Source organism: Epinephelus lanceolatus, chromosome 14, assembly GCF_041903045.1.
Source record: "Epinephelus lanceolatus isolate andai-2023 chromosome 14, ASM4190304v1, whole genome shotgun sequence".
Taxonomy (NCBI): domain Eukaryota; kingdom Metazoa; phylum Chordata; class Actinopteri; order Perciformes; family Serranidae; genus Epinephelus; species Epinephelus lanceolatus.
In genome coordinates this window covers 44,593,197-44,608,580 of record NC_135747.1, presented here as the reverse complement: position 1 = coordinate 44,608,580, position 15,384 = coordinate 44,593,197, and the positions used below count along the sequence as shown (strand labels likewise).

At 43.8% G+C, this 15,384-nt stretch overlaps 2 protein-coding genes across 3 annotated transcripts in view; one reads left to right on the top strand and one right to left on the bottom strand.

The window, feature by feature from the left end:
* Positions 1-14,458, top strand: part of adcy5 (adenylate cyclase 5) — a 115,109-nt gene extending 100,651 nt beyond the window's left edge. The window contains exons 15-21 of the mRNA XM_033617496.2: positions 1,704-1,888; positions 1,991-2,011; positions 2,306-2,438; positions 4,263-4,526; positions 5,053-5,257; positions 5,474-5,598; positions 9,287-14,458. Coding sequence (XP_033473387.1) covers positions 1,704-1,888; positions 1,991-2,011; positions 2,306-2,438; positions 4,263-4,526; positions 5,053-5,257; positions 5,474-5,598; positions 9,287-9,415 — 1,062 coding nt within the window. The 3' untranslated portion in view covers positions 9,416-14,458. The remainder of the gene's footprint in view (positions 1-1,703; positions 1,889-1,990; positions 2,012-2,305; positions 2,439-4,262; positions 4,527-5,052; positions 5,258-5,473; positions 5,599-9,286) is intronic.
* sec22a (SEC22 homolog A, vesicle trafficking protein) overlaps positions 9,461-15,384 on the bottom strand; it is a 29,932-nt gene continuing 24,008 nt past the window's right edge. The window contains exons 9-10 of one of the 2 annotated variants that reach the window (XR_013493304.1): positions 9,907-10,103; positions 9,461-9,581 (exon numbers count right to left, since the gene is read on the bottom strand). The gene's annotated coding sequence lies outside the window, so the exon portion shown is untranslated. Of the gene's footprint in view, positions 9,582-9,642; positions 10,104-15,384 lie in introns of those variants that run through there. The other variant, XR_004501217.2, reaches the window with a different exon arrangement.

Here is a 15,384-nt window from a genome sequence, read left to right as displayed (position 1 = left end):
ACTCAGATGAGAAAAACTTTTGTCTGAAGCAGTAACGCTGATTCATTTTAACCACCATGACACGTTTGTGACTGATTATATTGATCAGTTAAACCTGTTCCAGATGTTTAGGCAGTGTCATTAACCAAAGGAGACTTCAGACTGACACAGCAGCTAAGTGAGCAGGAGAAAACACATCGTATGTTCCTGCAAACTACAGATATGTTCCAGTTGTACATTACATACATGTCATATCAGTGTTTCTGAAGTGACGTAGTATCTGAGCTGACAGTGTCATCAGGACGTGGAGGGGATGGTGGATGATGTGGCACCTCGGCGAGACGTCTGACAGGCTGCAGAGCTCTGGTTGAAACCAACAAAAACAATTGTAATTTAGGGAGTTACCGCAGCGTTTCCAGCTGCTCTTTGGCCACCACACGTGTGATTTTAGCAACCCATGGCTGTGTTTCCACCGGGGACAGTGCCACGAAAAGCAGCTGTTTTATTGAGACACTGCTGCATTTCCTGTCAGTGGGACAGTGCCACAACAAGAAGCTATTATGAGCTAAAATCTCTTCCTAACTGTAACCAGGTGGTTTTCATGTCCAAACCTGACCACACTGTAACCACAGCGTTGTTTAAATGTATCAGCTCCATAACGACGTATGAATGTTCCATATCTGTGGTTTGCAGAAACGTATAATGCCAACATTTATTCTGGTGACGTGGTTTGGTACAGACGTTTAAAATGCAGAGAGAACAGAACAAGAACTTAAATTCAACTTACTGCTGTGTCAGCAAATCTGGCTGCATGTCATCATAACCAAATACACAGAGTATTCTACCAAACATGCAGCAACATGATGCTAAATGTTTCCTTTTTTCATGTATTTTATTTAAAGATTTTCAGATCTTTTCCCAATCAACACAAGTACAAGTCATCCACCCAATCCCACCTCTACCTCCACCCTCAGAGATGAACAATATGAAAATAAGGAAGACAAAAAAGAACAAAAGTAAAAATGCTCTTAAAGGCAGAACGATCAGCAGAATGTTCAGCACCAACTACAGAATGAATGTCTGCAAAATTAGATTATACACACACATATATAGTGTGAGTACACACACGTTGTTTGTACAAACCATTACAAACAAGTACACGTACATACATGTAAACACTTGAGGACAGTGTCCATTTGTAGGACAGGATGAATAGTTGACTACAGAGCAGAGGAACGCTGCGTCAAACTCTCTCCATGTGGAACAAGTTTCTGACGACCAGAAGGAACATCCACACTTTTACGAAGAGCTCAAGTATTCCTGTTAACCACCACCATACTGTGTCGTAATGTCTTGAGTTGGAATTAAGACAGAGCCAATAGATGCCGGGCTCCGTCCAAAATGGCGGCGCGTGGTGATCCAGTGTAACATCACAGTTATATACTTCTGAAAAGAACTTGTTTGGCTTTGGGCAAAGACCGAAAGAGGTTCCAATGCCTCAGAGGTGTGATGTAGTCTAGAACAGTAGCAGGTAACTGCAGGTGTGAGTGTTAACATTTGGCTTGCACACTAACGTTTGAATTTACAGCTGTGTGGTTAAAACAGTAGGTTTATCGGGGGGGGGGGGGGGGGTTAAAGCGTCTGTCTGTGTTACAGAAATTAAAGCTTGTCGACCAAACATAAAAACAAACGTACCTTTCCTAACCTCTGTCTCCCTCCCTCAGTACTTCTCTTCGTGCGTGCTGCTCAGCCTGCTGGCGTGCTCCGTCTTCCTGCAGATCAGCAGCATCGGGAAACTCTTCCTCATGCTCTTCATCGAGCTGCTCTACCTCCTCATCATGGAGGTGCCCACAGTCACCCTGTTTGACAACCAGGACCTGCTGGTGATGGCCAACGCCGTCAACTTTGTGTGAGTCTTCTTCTCTGTGTCTTGTTACGGCCGTGATGTTTAAATCCTGATGTTCTGACGGCTGATTGGCTGATTGGCTCTCCTCTGCTCCTCTCCTCACAGCCCGCACATCAACGGAACAAGGTGAGACTGATGGAGACTTGAGTCACTGTGGCGCCCCAAAGCTTCACCTCTGTCATCACATTAACAGCATCATTATCAGTGTGCTGCCACAATGTGATTACAATGACCTGCTGCTAACAGACGCTAACAGATGCTAACGCTAATGAGCCCCGACCCAGAGGGACGCTCGTTTATGTGCCACACTTTTCATTTCACACCCTCACAGGCCAACTTCCTGTTACACCTGTAGGTTTGATGCAGTACTCATGGTAAAACCGTGTGTGTGTGTGTGTGTGTGTGTGTGTGTACCTGCAGCTGTGTGGTGGACTCCAAAGTTCCTCTGAAAATCGTGACCCCGGTGGTCATCACTGTCTTCGTCCTCGCCCTGTACCTTCACGCCCAGCAGGTGGAGTCAACGGCCAGGCTCGACTTCCTGTGGAAGCTGCAGGTCAGTGTGTGTGTGTGTGTGTGTGTGTGTGTGAGGTTAGGGTTGGTCTCTAGGGAACGATCGGTCAGGTGCCTTAAGGTAGTTTGTGTGTGTGGTGTTGGTTTAAAGTCTTGAAAGTGCAGCACAGTCAGAGCGTCTTCACTGTGACATATTTCTTGGGAAACAGAATATTTGCATGGAGCACAGTTACAAGAGGGATTTAAAATCCTTTGCATTTGATTGGAGCGTTAAAAAGGCAGCGGTCTAAGAGTTTAGTGCTGACCAAATATGAAAACGGTGTGCTCTGTTTTGTTCTGGTTTGTGGGACAAACAGTGTGTTTTCTCAAAAGTGTGCATCAGGCTCCGAGGTGTGTTTCCTCGTGAGTGGAGGTGTGTCAGAAGTGTGTGTGTCTGATAAAAGGCAGAGAGCTTACAGGACACAACAGGGTGTTCAACACACCATGATTTCTGTTTGAAAGAACGTTCAGCTACATGTAGGTGAAGATTCTCAGTCGTCATGGTAATCCTCAGTGTTGTATCGTAGACGACTGGACCTGTTGAGTTTGTTGAAGACGTTTCACCTCTCATCCAGAAGCTTCTTCAGTTCTGATGTTTACAGCCTGCGACTCTGCACCAGTCTGTTAGAGCTCAAGAAGCCTCTGGGATGAGAGGTGAAACATCTTCAACAAACTCAACAGGTCCAGTCGTCTATGATACAGCAGTCAGGAGAACGTTTGGCTTTGTTTTGTCGAGGCTGAACGCAGCCCTGTTGTTAGAGCTAGAGGAAGACGAGGGAGAGACGAATGAATTAATCCTGTGTCACATTGTTCTGGACATGAAAACAAAGATGTGAAGTGCAGTTAATATGACCAGGGCAGCTAACTATTTGCCCAAAGTCTCCTCTGATTGGATGAATTTTTGTGAACGGCCCTGAGTTCAGGATGAGTCGTTAAACATTTGAAACTGTTTTACAGGAAGAGATAAGACAGAGATTTGGAGGTAAAAACACTCTGATATAAAGTTTGACACATATTTGTCATAAAACTGATGAATGAACACAAGGACGCAGGATTAACACTGGGAAATGTATTTTTAATTTCTCTCCTTCAGGAACACTCAGAGATGTCGATATGAAGAAAACTGACATTATTTCAGTTTGTTGCAGCACCTGAGTTTTTCCTTACATCAGTCGTCGAAACGAGCCGACACGTTTCATCAAACTAAAGATGAAATACAGATTGTTTTGTTGGTGTTATTGTCATATTGTCACCGAGCCTCTGCGACTGTCTGAGGCCACACTGACAGAGAAGCTTTGGTTGTCAATCAGCAGCAGGATTTCCCACACGTTTGTTGATCTGCGGCGTCTCGCCACGACTAAAACATCTGACTCCACCTTTGACTTTGTTTTTGGAGCTGGATCATCATTAGAGCGCTGTTGGAATATATACACCGTCTGTTTTTTTTGTTGCTCCGCTCCAACAGCACAAAGTCGGGGTCAGCGATATGTCCTTAAAGTAACATCAGGATATTTCAGGGTATTTTTGAGACAAAGATATTTTTGACAATATGACAAATTAGTAAAAAAAAACAAGTTTTATTATTAATTTAAGAAGATAGACTATCAACAAAATCAGTGATGTAGTTTTATAGTTTGCTTCAAATATTCAGTAAACACTAAAGAAAATGACGTCATGTCTTTAGTTACAGCAGTGACTGATGTCATGACGACTCATCTGATCACGGTTGAGATATTTTACTCTGCAGTATCAGTTTTTCCTCACGTGATTCTCTTTTGATTATTGATCAGTGTAATCTGTCTCATGTCTGTATCTGTCACCCCAACAGGCCACAGAGGAGAAGGAGGAGATGGAGGAGCTGCAGGCCTACAACCGCCGCCTGCTCCACAACATTCTGCCCAAAGACGTGGCCGCCCACTTCCTGCAGCGCGAACGGCGTAACGACGAGCTCTACTACCAGTCGTGTGAGTGCGTGGCGGTCATGTTCGCCTCCATCAGCAACTTCTCAGAGTTCTACGTGGAGCTGGAGGCCAACAACGAGGGAGTGGAGTGTCTGCGGCTGCTCAACGAGATCATCGCTGACTTTGATGAGGTGAGACGAGAACAAATCCAGCTGCAGGCTGCGTCTGTGAATCTGAGGCTCTGGCTGTGGGATCGACTGGTGTCAGTGCGGTCCCAGTGACACCAGCAGCACGTCGGCTTCTGTCTGGTTTTACTCACTGAGCGCTCGTAAGAAGAGACTTTAAGACTGATTCTTTCTTCCCACCCACATTACGCTGAGTTAAAGCTGCATGAAGGCACGTCATGAAAGTTTGATGCATCCGGTCGACACGCAGAAACTTTAACATTCATTCAGTCATGTTTGTGAATCTGAGTCTGATATTCACTCTGCTTTTATCTCTGGATTCTTTATCTGCAACGTTTGATCAATATTAGACTAAATAAATATTAAAATCATACGCAGGTTTCAGAGGAAAAAATATCTGTTTAAATGTTTGGTACATTGTTCTTTGCTACTAAAGAAAGAGAGAATTGTTAGAATCCGATTATCTTATCAAGTTAAATCCAGTAAATATAAAACTCATCAGATGAAACTTTGTCTCGTGTGTCACCTTCAGATCATCAGTGAGGATCAGTTCCGTCAGCTGGAGAAGATCAAGACCATCGGCTCCACCTACATGGCGGCGTCCGGCCTCAACGACTCCACGTACGACAAGGCCGGGCGCTCGCACATCCGCGCCCTGGCCGACTACGCCATGAGGATGATGGACCAAATGAAATACATCAATGAACACTCCTTCAACAACTTCAAGATGAAGATAGGTGAGCTGCAGGGAAGAGTTTGATAAACAGTATATTTATTTTTGGACAGAAAGCACATTGTTTATAAAATACAAAGGAACCTGTTCAATAAAACAAATTTTGTGAGTTTTGTAAAAACATAAAAACATATTTGTTTTCACATCAGAGTCCAGCAGGTTTAGTTGTGATTAAGCACCATGTTTCATCTTGTATTTGTTAATCTGCTTCCTGTCATAGGTCTTAATATGGGCCCTGTGGTTGCCGGGGTGATCGGGGCCAGGAAGCCTCAGTACGACATCTGGGGAAACACGGTGAACGTGGCGAGCCGCATGGACAGCACAGGAGTACCTGAGAGGATCCAGGTGAGCTGTGACACTGTGACACTGCCCAAATATTCTCTTAAAGGGACAGTTCAGATCTTTTAAAGGGGGTGTGACGTATTTATCCACAGTCAGTGTGTCACCTACTGTAGAGTCAGTCAGCACGTCGTCAGTTTGGAGGAGCAGGAAGGAGTCTGACATCGAGGCTCAACGATGTCCTGCTGTGGACACAGGCAGCTGCAAAATGTATTTTAGCCACTTAAAAATAATCTAGATCAGTTAAAGAGTTCACTGTATTTAGAATATTGTCACTGCTTTACCTTTCTGACAGACAGCCCTTTCTGAAGCAGCTTTCCTCACAGCCAGACTCCACTGAGAACTCAGGAGCTGCTGGTCGACTGCTGCCTCCATCAGTCTGTGTGTTTGTGTCACTGTGTGATTCTGGTGTTTAAAGGGTTAATTCAGATTCACCAAAGTCACACAGTGACACAAACACACAGACTGATGGAGGCAGCAGTCGACCAGCAGCTCCTGAGTTCATCAAGCCAAATGAGTGTTTCTGTCAGTGGAGTGTGGCTTTGACGAGAGCATGATGGGACCTGAAGCCATTAACAGCTTCCTTGTCCAAACGGGCTGTTGGACAAAAAGGTAAAGCACTAAAAGTTACTCTGAATAAAGTGTACACTTAAAATGGTGTTGATTTTTTTTTTTTTTTTTAGTTGGCTAAAATTCATTTTGCTGCTGGTCCCGTCCACAGCTGGAGACTGCTGAGCTTATGTGACAGTACTCCAGCTCAGAGCGCTGCACCCGCCCATACCCATAAAGCTCAGCACCAGAACCAACCCGTTACCTGTCGTTATGTTAAAGTCAAACCTGCACCCGTTAATAAAAGTGCCCCGCCCCCCTGACCAAACCGCCCCCCAGGCTCCAGTCCCTCACATGAAGCTGGTTCTCCGTCTCTTTGACTGGATGGTGAAAACATTCAATCACTGCCAGGTTAGGAAACATGTTAGCATGCTCCTTCCACCACCATCAAACCTAAATACCTCAGACTACCCCGCTTCAAAACATTTAACACGTCATACTCAGTGATATTTTGTTTATGTAGTTTTCTGTTTTAATCAAAATAAGTAAATTATATCATTTTTATAATTTTAGATAGTCAAATAATATTGCTTTAATTACTGTAATTTTTGTTATGTTACAGCAATAACGTTTTTTCTAGGCCGTCACAGAAGTTAGCATTGCCCTGATTCCCTCACAGAAAGCTAATGGGGCTTTTTGATTGTTTTTTGGATTTAAAATAAGCTCTGTGGCAAACAAAGATTTATGAGACTTACAGATTTTGTTCAGCGAGATAATCTTTACTAAAGGACACTACAGTGAACAGAACAGAAGTGAACAGCTAACGGTGGATAACTTGACTTTGCTTCCCTGATGGCTAATACAGATAAAAGAGCAACAGACGAACCACCTGACGTGCACACAGGCTGTAAACAAGCTACACAACAGTCACATGACTAAACGTCACCACCACAACGAGGCTGTAAGGCGACGTGATGACATTTTGTAGTCTCATTTAGCCACTTATTAGCAACTGCCTTTTTTCAAGACATAAATAAGCTTCTAAATTCACAGTGGGGTATTTACTGACTTATTTTATATTATAGCAAAACATGAAAGTCTCTGAAGCTTGTGTGAACTACAGACCTTATTTCAGACATCTAACCAAAAACACACTGACTTATAGACGAGGGAACGGGACGTGCAGAAATGCTAACTCATCTCTGGGTTTAAGGACTCAATCTTGCAGAACTCTGTTGCATTTTCTACGTAACACTGCAGGACATTAATTAAACCTAAATCAAAAGTCAGAAGTATTTAAACATCCCTTTACTTTAACTAATACTGATATTTTTGAACAGTTCCTCCTGAGCCACATCACATTGTGACAACAAACAACTTCCACTCAACCTTTCAACAAACCATCATTTTAAAAAAAAGGCGTTCTCTCAATAATCGCTCATCTCACCCTCTCCTGTCAGAAACATTAAAGACGACTGGAACAACCGCCGTCCTGATGACACTTAGTTTAGGAACCAGTGAACGCTGAGACAGTAATGGGTCATTAAAGCAGCATCAGTGCAGCTCAGGACAGCTGGTAGTTTATCTGTTTCACCATCTTGGAGTTGGCTCCAGACTATTTTGGTCAAACATGACAAATCCCTCCAAACTGCCCGTCATGGCCGACGGCTGGGTTTAGACACACAAGTCTATTCAAGTTAATTAAAAATGGCTGTATTGGTTTTTACTCACGATCAGATGTGAAGTCATTAAAGCTTAATAACTCAAAGCGTCTTTGAACACAGATGGAAGCCTTTAAATTCACCTCTTGAAACACCATTTCCACAGGAGCCAACACGCACTGCTGCTTCCTGATCAACATGAACGAGACAAAGCAACAGCACGATGGTGCCGTTAACTCACTTCAATCTGTTTGTACATGATAATATTCAGCTATTCAGACGAGCTGAGAGGCTTTTAAACAGGAAGTCATTTATGGTTGTCAACTGAGCAGGGTGATAAATGAAGCAGAAATATAAACCTATATTATGATCTTAACTTTCAGCTTTTTATGAATCAAACAGAAAAATCTGTTGAAAATGCAGCTTCAGCCCGACAGCTGTTCTGTACCTGTAACACAGGACCAAACAGAAGCTCTCTGTCGGCAAATAAAACTTAGTGAGCTCCCATAAGGGGCAAATTAATATAAACAGATTGTATTTGAGTTTAATTGTTAAATGTTTTTCTGTTTTATTTTATGTATAACCAGTAAAAAAAAATGGCTTTAATCTGATATTTTAAGTAATTACCACTAAATAATTCTACATTTCTTTTAGCACCTCTGACATTTTTTGGTGTGTGGCAGCTTCACACCCCAAGACACCCCACGGTCCCTTAGTCCCACGGTCCCTTAGTCCCACGGTCCCTGACACTATGGACCCCATAGAAGAGCAAACAGCAACTCAAGAGACTCACCCTTTGGTCAGCAACTGTAATTTGGCCAGCAAGAAACCCCTCAGCGCGGGGTGTCACAGCAGCAACAGAAAGTTTGTTGATTGTGCTGCTGATCCCTCAGAGCTGGAGTTTGAGTTGGCTGGATTCAGGTTGCTGCAACCGCTGACTGGGGGTCAGTCTCCAGAGCTGCTGCCTGCTCTCGTCCAGGGGAAGTGATCTGTAGCAGTAGGAAGTGAGACAAAGGACACACTGTGATTTAAGGCGCTAGCTAACGTTAGCTACATGATTGTAAACTTGAAGCTGCAGCTGTGAGTCTTTGGTGCCTGTTAGCAGGAGGCTAAACTGTTAGCAGCATTTTCTCTGCCACTTAATCAAGCCTGAACTGAAGGTGCGTGCACGCACATCTACATTTGCCAATAGGAACGCCCTCTCTATGAAATGACGTGATTGGACAAAGTCTCCTGTCAGGGTGAGATATTCTAAAGCCTCTGCAAATCAGAGCCAGGAGGAGGAGGAGCGGACGTCTAGTGTCCTCTCAGACCACACAAGTCAATTTGTTCAAAGTTGGGTTTTTGTTTTTCCAAAAGGAAATCACTGATCAGCTGTGACTGGGAGTCACACTGAGCTACACTGAGGCTAAATAATATTAAACACACAGAAGTCATATGTCCAAACATGTCCACTGACTGTCCCCGTCTCTGTCTGTCCTCAGGTGACTGCCGACCTGTACCAGGTACTGAGCTCCTATAACTACACACTAGAATACAGAGGTTTGGTCACAGTCAAAGGAAAAGGAGAGATGATGACGTACTTCCTCACCGGTGGACCGTCGAGCAGTTAACCCCCCTCTGACGCTGCCTTGGACATAACGAGCAGGCTCATGGACCTCTGATAGCTCACGGCGGACTGAGACGGACCGCAGCGTCCCTCCTAACAGCGCCGATCCTTTCTTAAACCTTGTGAGGCCACAGCGGGGACGGATGAGAGAACTCATCCCAAAGCTCAGCCTGCGGAGGACATGACCACAAGCGGGACAGGCTCAGCTCGCCTCACTATGAGACCAAAGATGTCCGATCAGTGCATGAGGACAGACGTCCCCGGCTGTGAGAGTCTGCGTCCTAATGGAGGAATGTTCTCTGAGAAACTTACTTTGCTTCAATCTGCCAGATCTTAAAGGTTTGGGGACAAACCTGCAGCAGGACATGAACTACGCCACTTCCTGTTTCTCTGCCTTTCTCCTGCTGAACTTTATACGTACATGTAAAACAGACAGTTTTATGTGTATGATTAATGTACTGTATGTGTCCATGTTGTGGCGGTGCAGGTACGAACCTCTGAAGTGTGGACACTCAGCACTGCAGCACATCCGTCCTCTCATCAATATCTGATCACTGCAGTAATACACAGACTGACGGAGGAGTCGCAGTGACGCTACGTGTCCACAGGGGGCGTTTCTGGATGTGAGGGGTCATTGGGCGCTTGATGGGCGTGCCGTTTGGTCTGTGGGCTGTCTGCTCCCGGATCTGACACTGAAACAACATGGCGGCTCATTTGGAAATGTTCTGACATTAAAAAACTGTTTACTGAAATGTGTCTGAAACATCTGAGGAAAGAGATAGGACACGAATCAATGGTAAGTTATGAGGTTCTCTGGGAGTTTCCAGAGGCGGCGAGTCACGTACACTGCCCCTGATTTGCATAAAGAAGCAGAGCTTCAACTTTATGCAAATCTCTCAAAACACACTGCAGCAGCTGCTTACAGCGTGGAGGTGACGGATCCTGTGGACACGTACGAGGCTGCAGTCACACCAAATCTGACGTTGTGGCAAAAACGGAAAAAGTGTTGCAGTGAAAAGTTGAAACAGATTCAACTTTTGGAGAAACACAACCTGACGTCACGCTGCAGGGGTCGATCACATGATCAGCCCACAGTCTGTGTCTATCGTTACATATCACAGTGAGGTGAAGAAATGAAGTATGAACGGCACATGTGTGCTGTGACAGCAGGTCAGGGTCCGCCCGTCCAGGATGTTTCCATCACAACAGTTAACGCAAATTCAGCCACTCACCATAAATTCTGTCCAGTCACCACAATTTAACCACAACTTAGTTTAAAAGAGGTGAAATGTGACGTCACTGTAGAGCTGCGTGCAGCGTGTTGTGTCACTCTGACACTCCTGCTCTCTCTGCACCTGTTACACCTGTTAAAGTTACACAGTCAGGCTAACTGTTAGCATCACACCGCTAACATTACAAAGGTATTAATCTGTTGAACTGCAGAGACGAGCTGTTTGTGTCAGTGTCAGATTGTCTGATGTGTTAGCTGCTGCTGTGTTAGCTCGTGCTGCCCAGGCAGGGAGAGCAGGATGTGAGAGGCTGAAGGAGGCGGTCCTTCAGTGCGGCGCTGCACACAGAAAAAGAGCCGGTGATATCCTCGAAGGACCGACGATCCTACAGAGGAAAACACGCTTTGTGTCAGTGATGATAATCAAAAAGAATTCGACAGATCTTTAAAGGATAACTTCAGCATTTTTCAACATGGACCCTGTTTCCCTGTGTAACTCAATCAGAGACTGATGTGAACAGCAGTTTTTGAAACTGGTCCAGTACTGAGGGAGCGGGCAGCGACCGGCAGGCTGTAATGGAGGCACACGGGGCAACTGAACACCGTCACTGTGTTTGTTAATGTGGTGTCTTTGATCGATGTACACGGTGAAACAGGGTCCATAATGAAAAACGCCAAAGTTATCGTACAAGTAAACATAAACTGACTGAAGACAAAAACTCAGTCACAGAGATCGGCTTAAAGTGACCCTCCCACACCGCCGCACGGCCTGCAGCTGATCGCCACAACGCCTGATTTGGTGTGAACGCAGCCTGAGTTTTGTCTCAGCGATGAAGACAGACGAGAACGTCCCTCACAGACGTTTTATGGTGTGAACAGAGGAAACGCTGCGCAGTGTTTACAGAAAGCTTCTCGTATAAAGTCACAAAGTTCCACTAAAGTATCAACAGCACACACACACACACACACACACACACACACACTGAGGATGTCAATTAAGAGCTTTTTCTAATCTTCTGCATTTTGTATTTTGACTTGAGAACACCAAACCCTCTGAGATATTTTCAGATTCTATATTTTGTACATTAATATATTAGAGCGCTCTATAAACACCGACGTGTATTCACATGTACATACTGTATCACTCATGGGGGGGGGGGGGGGGGGGGTCCTCTGTAGCTTCAGCAGGTCGACCTTCTCTCCTTCACACAGGAAGTTACCGTTTGCTGACGTCAGACTCAGAGAGTTTGCACTTTGAAAGACAGACTAGAGGACATGAATGCATCTGTCTTTTTTCAGCCGTCCACCCCTCCTGCATTGCTTCACCCCCCCTCGCTTGCTCAATCAGATGGTATGACCCAATGAATGTCCAACGATCTCCGATGAGGCCTTTAACATGAACTCTGTACTGACGGCGGTGATGAAGCTCATCCTGTGGACGGGGACAGACGAGCCTGTGTGGAAATGTGCCCTTTGATTTTCTAATCAGATGAGTTTTTTTCAGTGTTACAGCATCACGCAGCACGCCATCAGACCGCCATCAGACACACTGTCTTTACCTGACGGGTTTATTTCTGTCATCACCAAACACTACAGCTGCTCCTGTTTGTCACTGAGTCACAGTTCAGTCTGCAGCAAACGTCTGGACTCAGCGTCAAGTTTTAACTGACAAGACCGATGAATAAATAAATTTGAGACAAAAGCTTGAAGGAATTCTTCACCTGATAAATGTTCGTACATTAGTTACTGAATTTGTGTGTCTTTGAAATCAGGAAGAAAGCTTTGGTTTTCTCACAGTGCTCCATGTTGAATGGAGAATCTGAACATTCTTCATGAACTGAAGTCACAGCGGTCTGAGTTTAAACATCCAGCCTGTATCAAACACAGACTCACACACACCTCCTGCAGTTTAATCCAAGTCTCAATGATCTAGTCGTATGATCAGGACTTAAGGGATAGTGCACCCAAAAATGAAAATTCACTTTTAGAGTCCTCACATCACTTGCAGAGATCCAAGGGGAGAGGAGGTAGCAACACAACTCCACCTAATGGAGGCTGACGGCGCCCCAGATTCAAACGTCCAAAAACACATCATTGAAACCACAAAATATCTCCATACTGCTCGTCCGTAGTGATCCAAGTGTCCTGAAGCCCGTGAGCGTGGTGCCCAGAGAGGCAGTCAGAGCTACAGGCTACAATGAGGCTAAAAACAGACCTCAAACAACCTTTTATGTTGGGGCTTCAGGACACTTGGATCACTACGGACGAGCAGTATGGAGATATTTTGTGGTTTCAATGATGTGTTTTTGGACGTTTGAATCTGGGGCGCCGTCAGCCTCCATTAGGTGGAGTTGTGTTGCTACCTCCTCTCCCCTTGGATCTCTGCAAGTGATGTGAGGACTCTAAAACTTCACCTGAGCCTCCCTCGGCATATGGGTGAGTAGATAATGGCTGAGTTTACATTTTTGGGGGCACTATCCCTTTAAGACACGGGCCACCAGAGTGTTTCTGGGCACTTCAACTGAAACATGTGTCCTTGCACACTACTCTGCTCTGCACTAAACCGTTTGTACTTATGTGTTTTAAATCAGTATTCTTTAGCACAAGTGCATGTTTGGGACGTACTGAGCACACGTTCTTATAACTGAAGGCAATTTAGATTTAGATTTACTATTTTAAAGCCACAGGAAATGAACTTCATGACCAATTTTACAATAATCAAAACTGAAGGGAAAGAAAACAAGTAGAGATGCATGATATTGGATTTTTTTTGCTGATATGTAACAAATCATTTGGCCAATAACCGATCAATATCATATATCCACCTAGTGTCAGTGATCATCATCAAGTCTCTTCTGTAGATGAATTAACATCATATTATACACACAGACTCTGATGGTGACGGCCCACCAGCAGGTGGAGTCATGAAACACTGTTCAGTGTCTGTGATATTCATCCATTGTGCTAGATAAGAAAAAAACATGGCCGATTCTGATGGTTCATTTTAAAGTTATTATCAGCCGATAATGATGATGAGCTGATATTAGCGTGCAGCTCTAAAAACAAGTTTTACGTTCCTCACTTTTGGCACAACATTCACCGAACTGTTTCAGCCATGCTGCTTAATTTTGGGCAAACAGCCAATTTTCTTTGGATTTTCACCTCCGAGTGTCGTTGGTTCATCATCCTGATCTGTGTGACGTCAGTGTCAGAGGGATTCAGTAAAATATTTTGAATAAATAGATGTTACCAATGATTTTGGGACTTAACAATGCAACATCAAAACATTCATAAAATCCTACTTCTCATTAACTTACGACATTTCAATACCAGTTAATTCCTCATTATTCGATGCCGTTAAGATTTTAAAAGGATCCTGAGGAACCCTGGAGAGACAGGTTATGTTGCACGAGTTGTGAGAGAATTTGTAAACGGATGTTTTGCTGTTAAAGTCAAACCAACGTTTACTTCAGTTCATACAGACTGTTCACCTGTTTGAATTCTTCAGTCACCGTGGAGGCCTGTGAGGAAATAAAGCACTGTTCACTAATTCAGTACAACACACACAGTACTTCATACACTAATGGTCATTTAGCAGGTGAAGTATTTCTTTAAAGAATAAGTTGCTCACTACTTTTTGTTATTGTCAACAGATCTTATGAAAGTATTGAGAGAGAAATATCGCCTCACACACACTGCGCCCTCATCTCTGAGCTCATTTATTCCTCATGAAAACATGAATCTTTGAAACACTGTAAACTGTTTTTTTTTAAGTTAACGTTACTCTGCAGAGCAAATAAAGTTTTTATTGGGACTGTCCGTGTCTCTCCAAATGTCTAAATGTCTGTCTAAATGATCTGCAGCGTTCAGACTCGTCGCTGAGCTGCTTTCAGTGTTTAAACAGAATCTGTTCATGAGTTGGTTCATTTTAAAGAGTTGTTAGAAATTAATGACTCATTAAATTTGAATTAAAATGTTTCCCAGAAAATATTGAAAAAGATAATTAAACATTAACAGATAATTAAATATTAAAACTTATTATTGAAACTAACAGAGCAGCAGCAGGAGCTCTGATTGGCTGGCTGCAACATGTTGGCAGCAGTCTGGCCAATCAGAGCTCCTGCTGCTGCTCTGTGGGTGGGACCACAGTTTGATTTTAGGTGACATGATGCTCACACGACTTAAAATTAAACTGAAGAGAGACCGTAAATGTTACAGCAGGAAACAGGAGGGGACGCATCAGGCAGACAAGTTACAGTTAAGACCATTTTTAAAAATAATTTGCAGTTCCTGTTTGTAACTCAAATATTAATTAGTAACTTAAAGTCAATATTTTTTGTAATTAAAATTTTGAACGCAACAATCAAAAACAAACAAACAAACAGGAAGTCTGTTAGTTATTGACAGATATTGATAAAGGAAAGCAGCTGTTCAGTCACAGTGAGCTGATCATTAGTGCAACACGTCACTTTAAGTGAACCATACTGAGTCATCAGTGTCTTTACATGATCAGATCGTTCCCTCCCTCCAGACATTTATTTGATCAAACTGTCTATTTAATCTTTTCACATGAGGTCATTTGCATCATTTGAACTGTCCACATATTCAGTGTCAGAGTGTGAGGCTCCTTCCAACACCTGAGAGTCATCAGAGATCGTTATAAGACCAGTTTTTAATATTTTAAATACAAGTTTATTTAGATTGGGCTCTACCATGGGTGCAGATCCCGGGGGGGACGGGGGGGA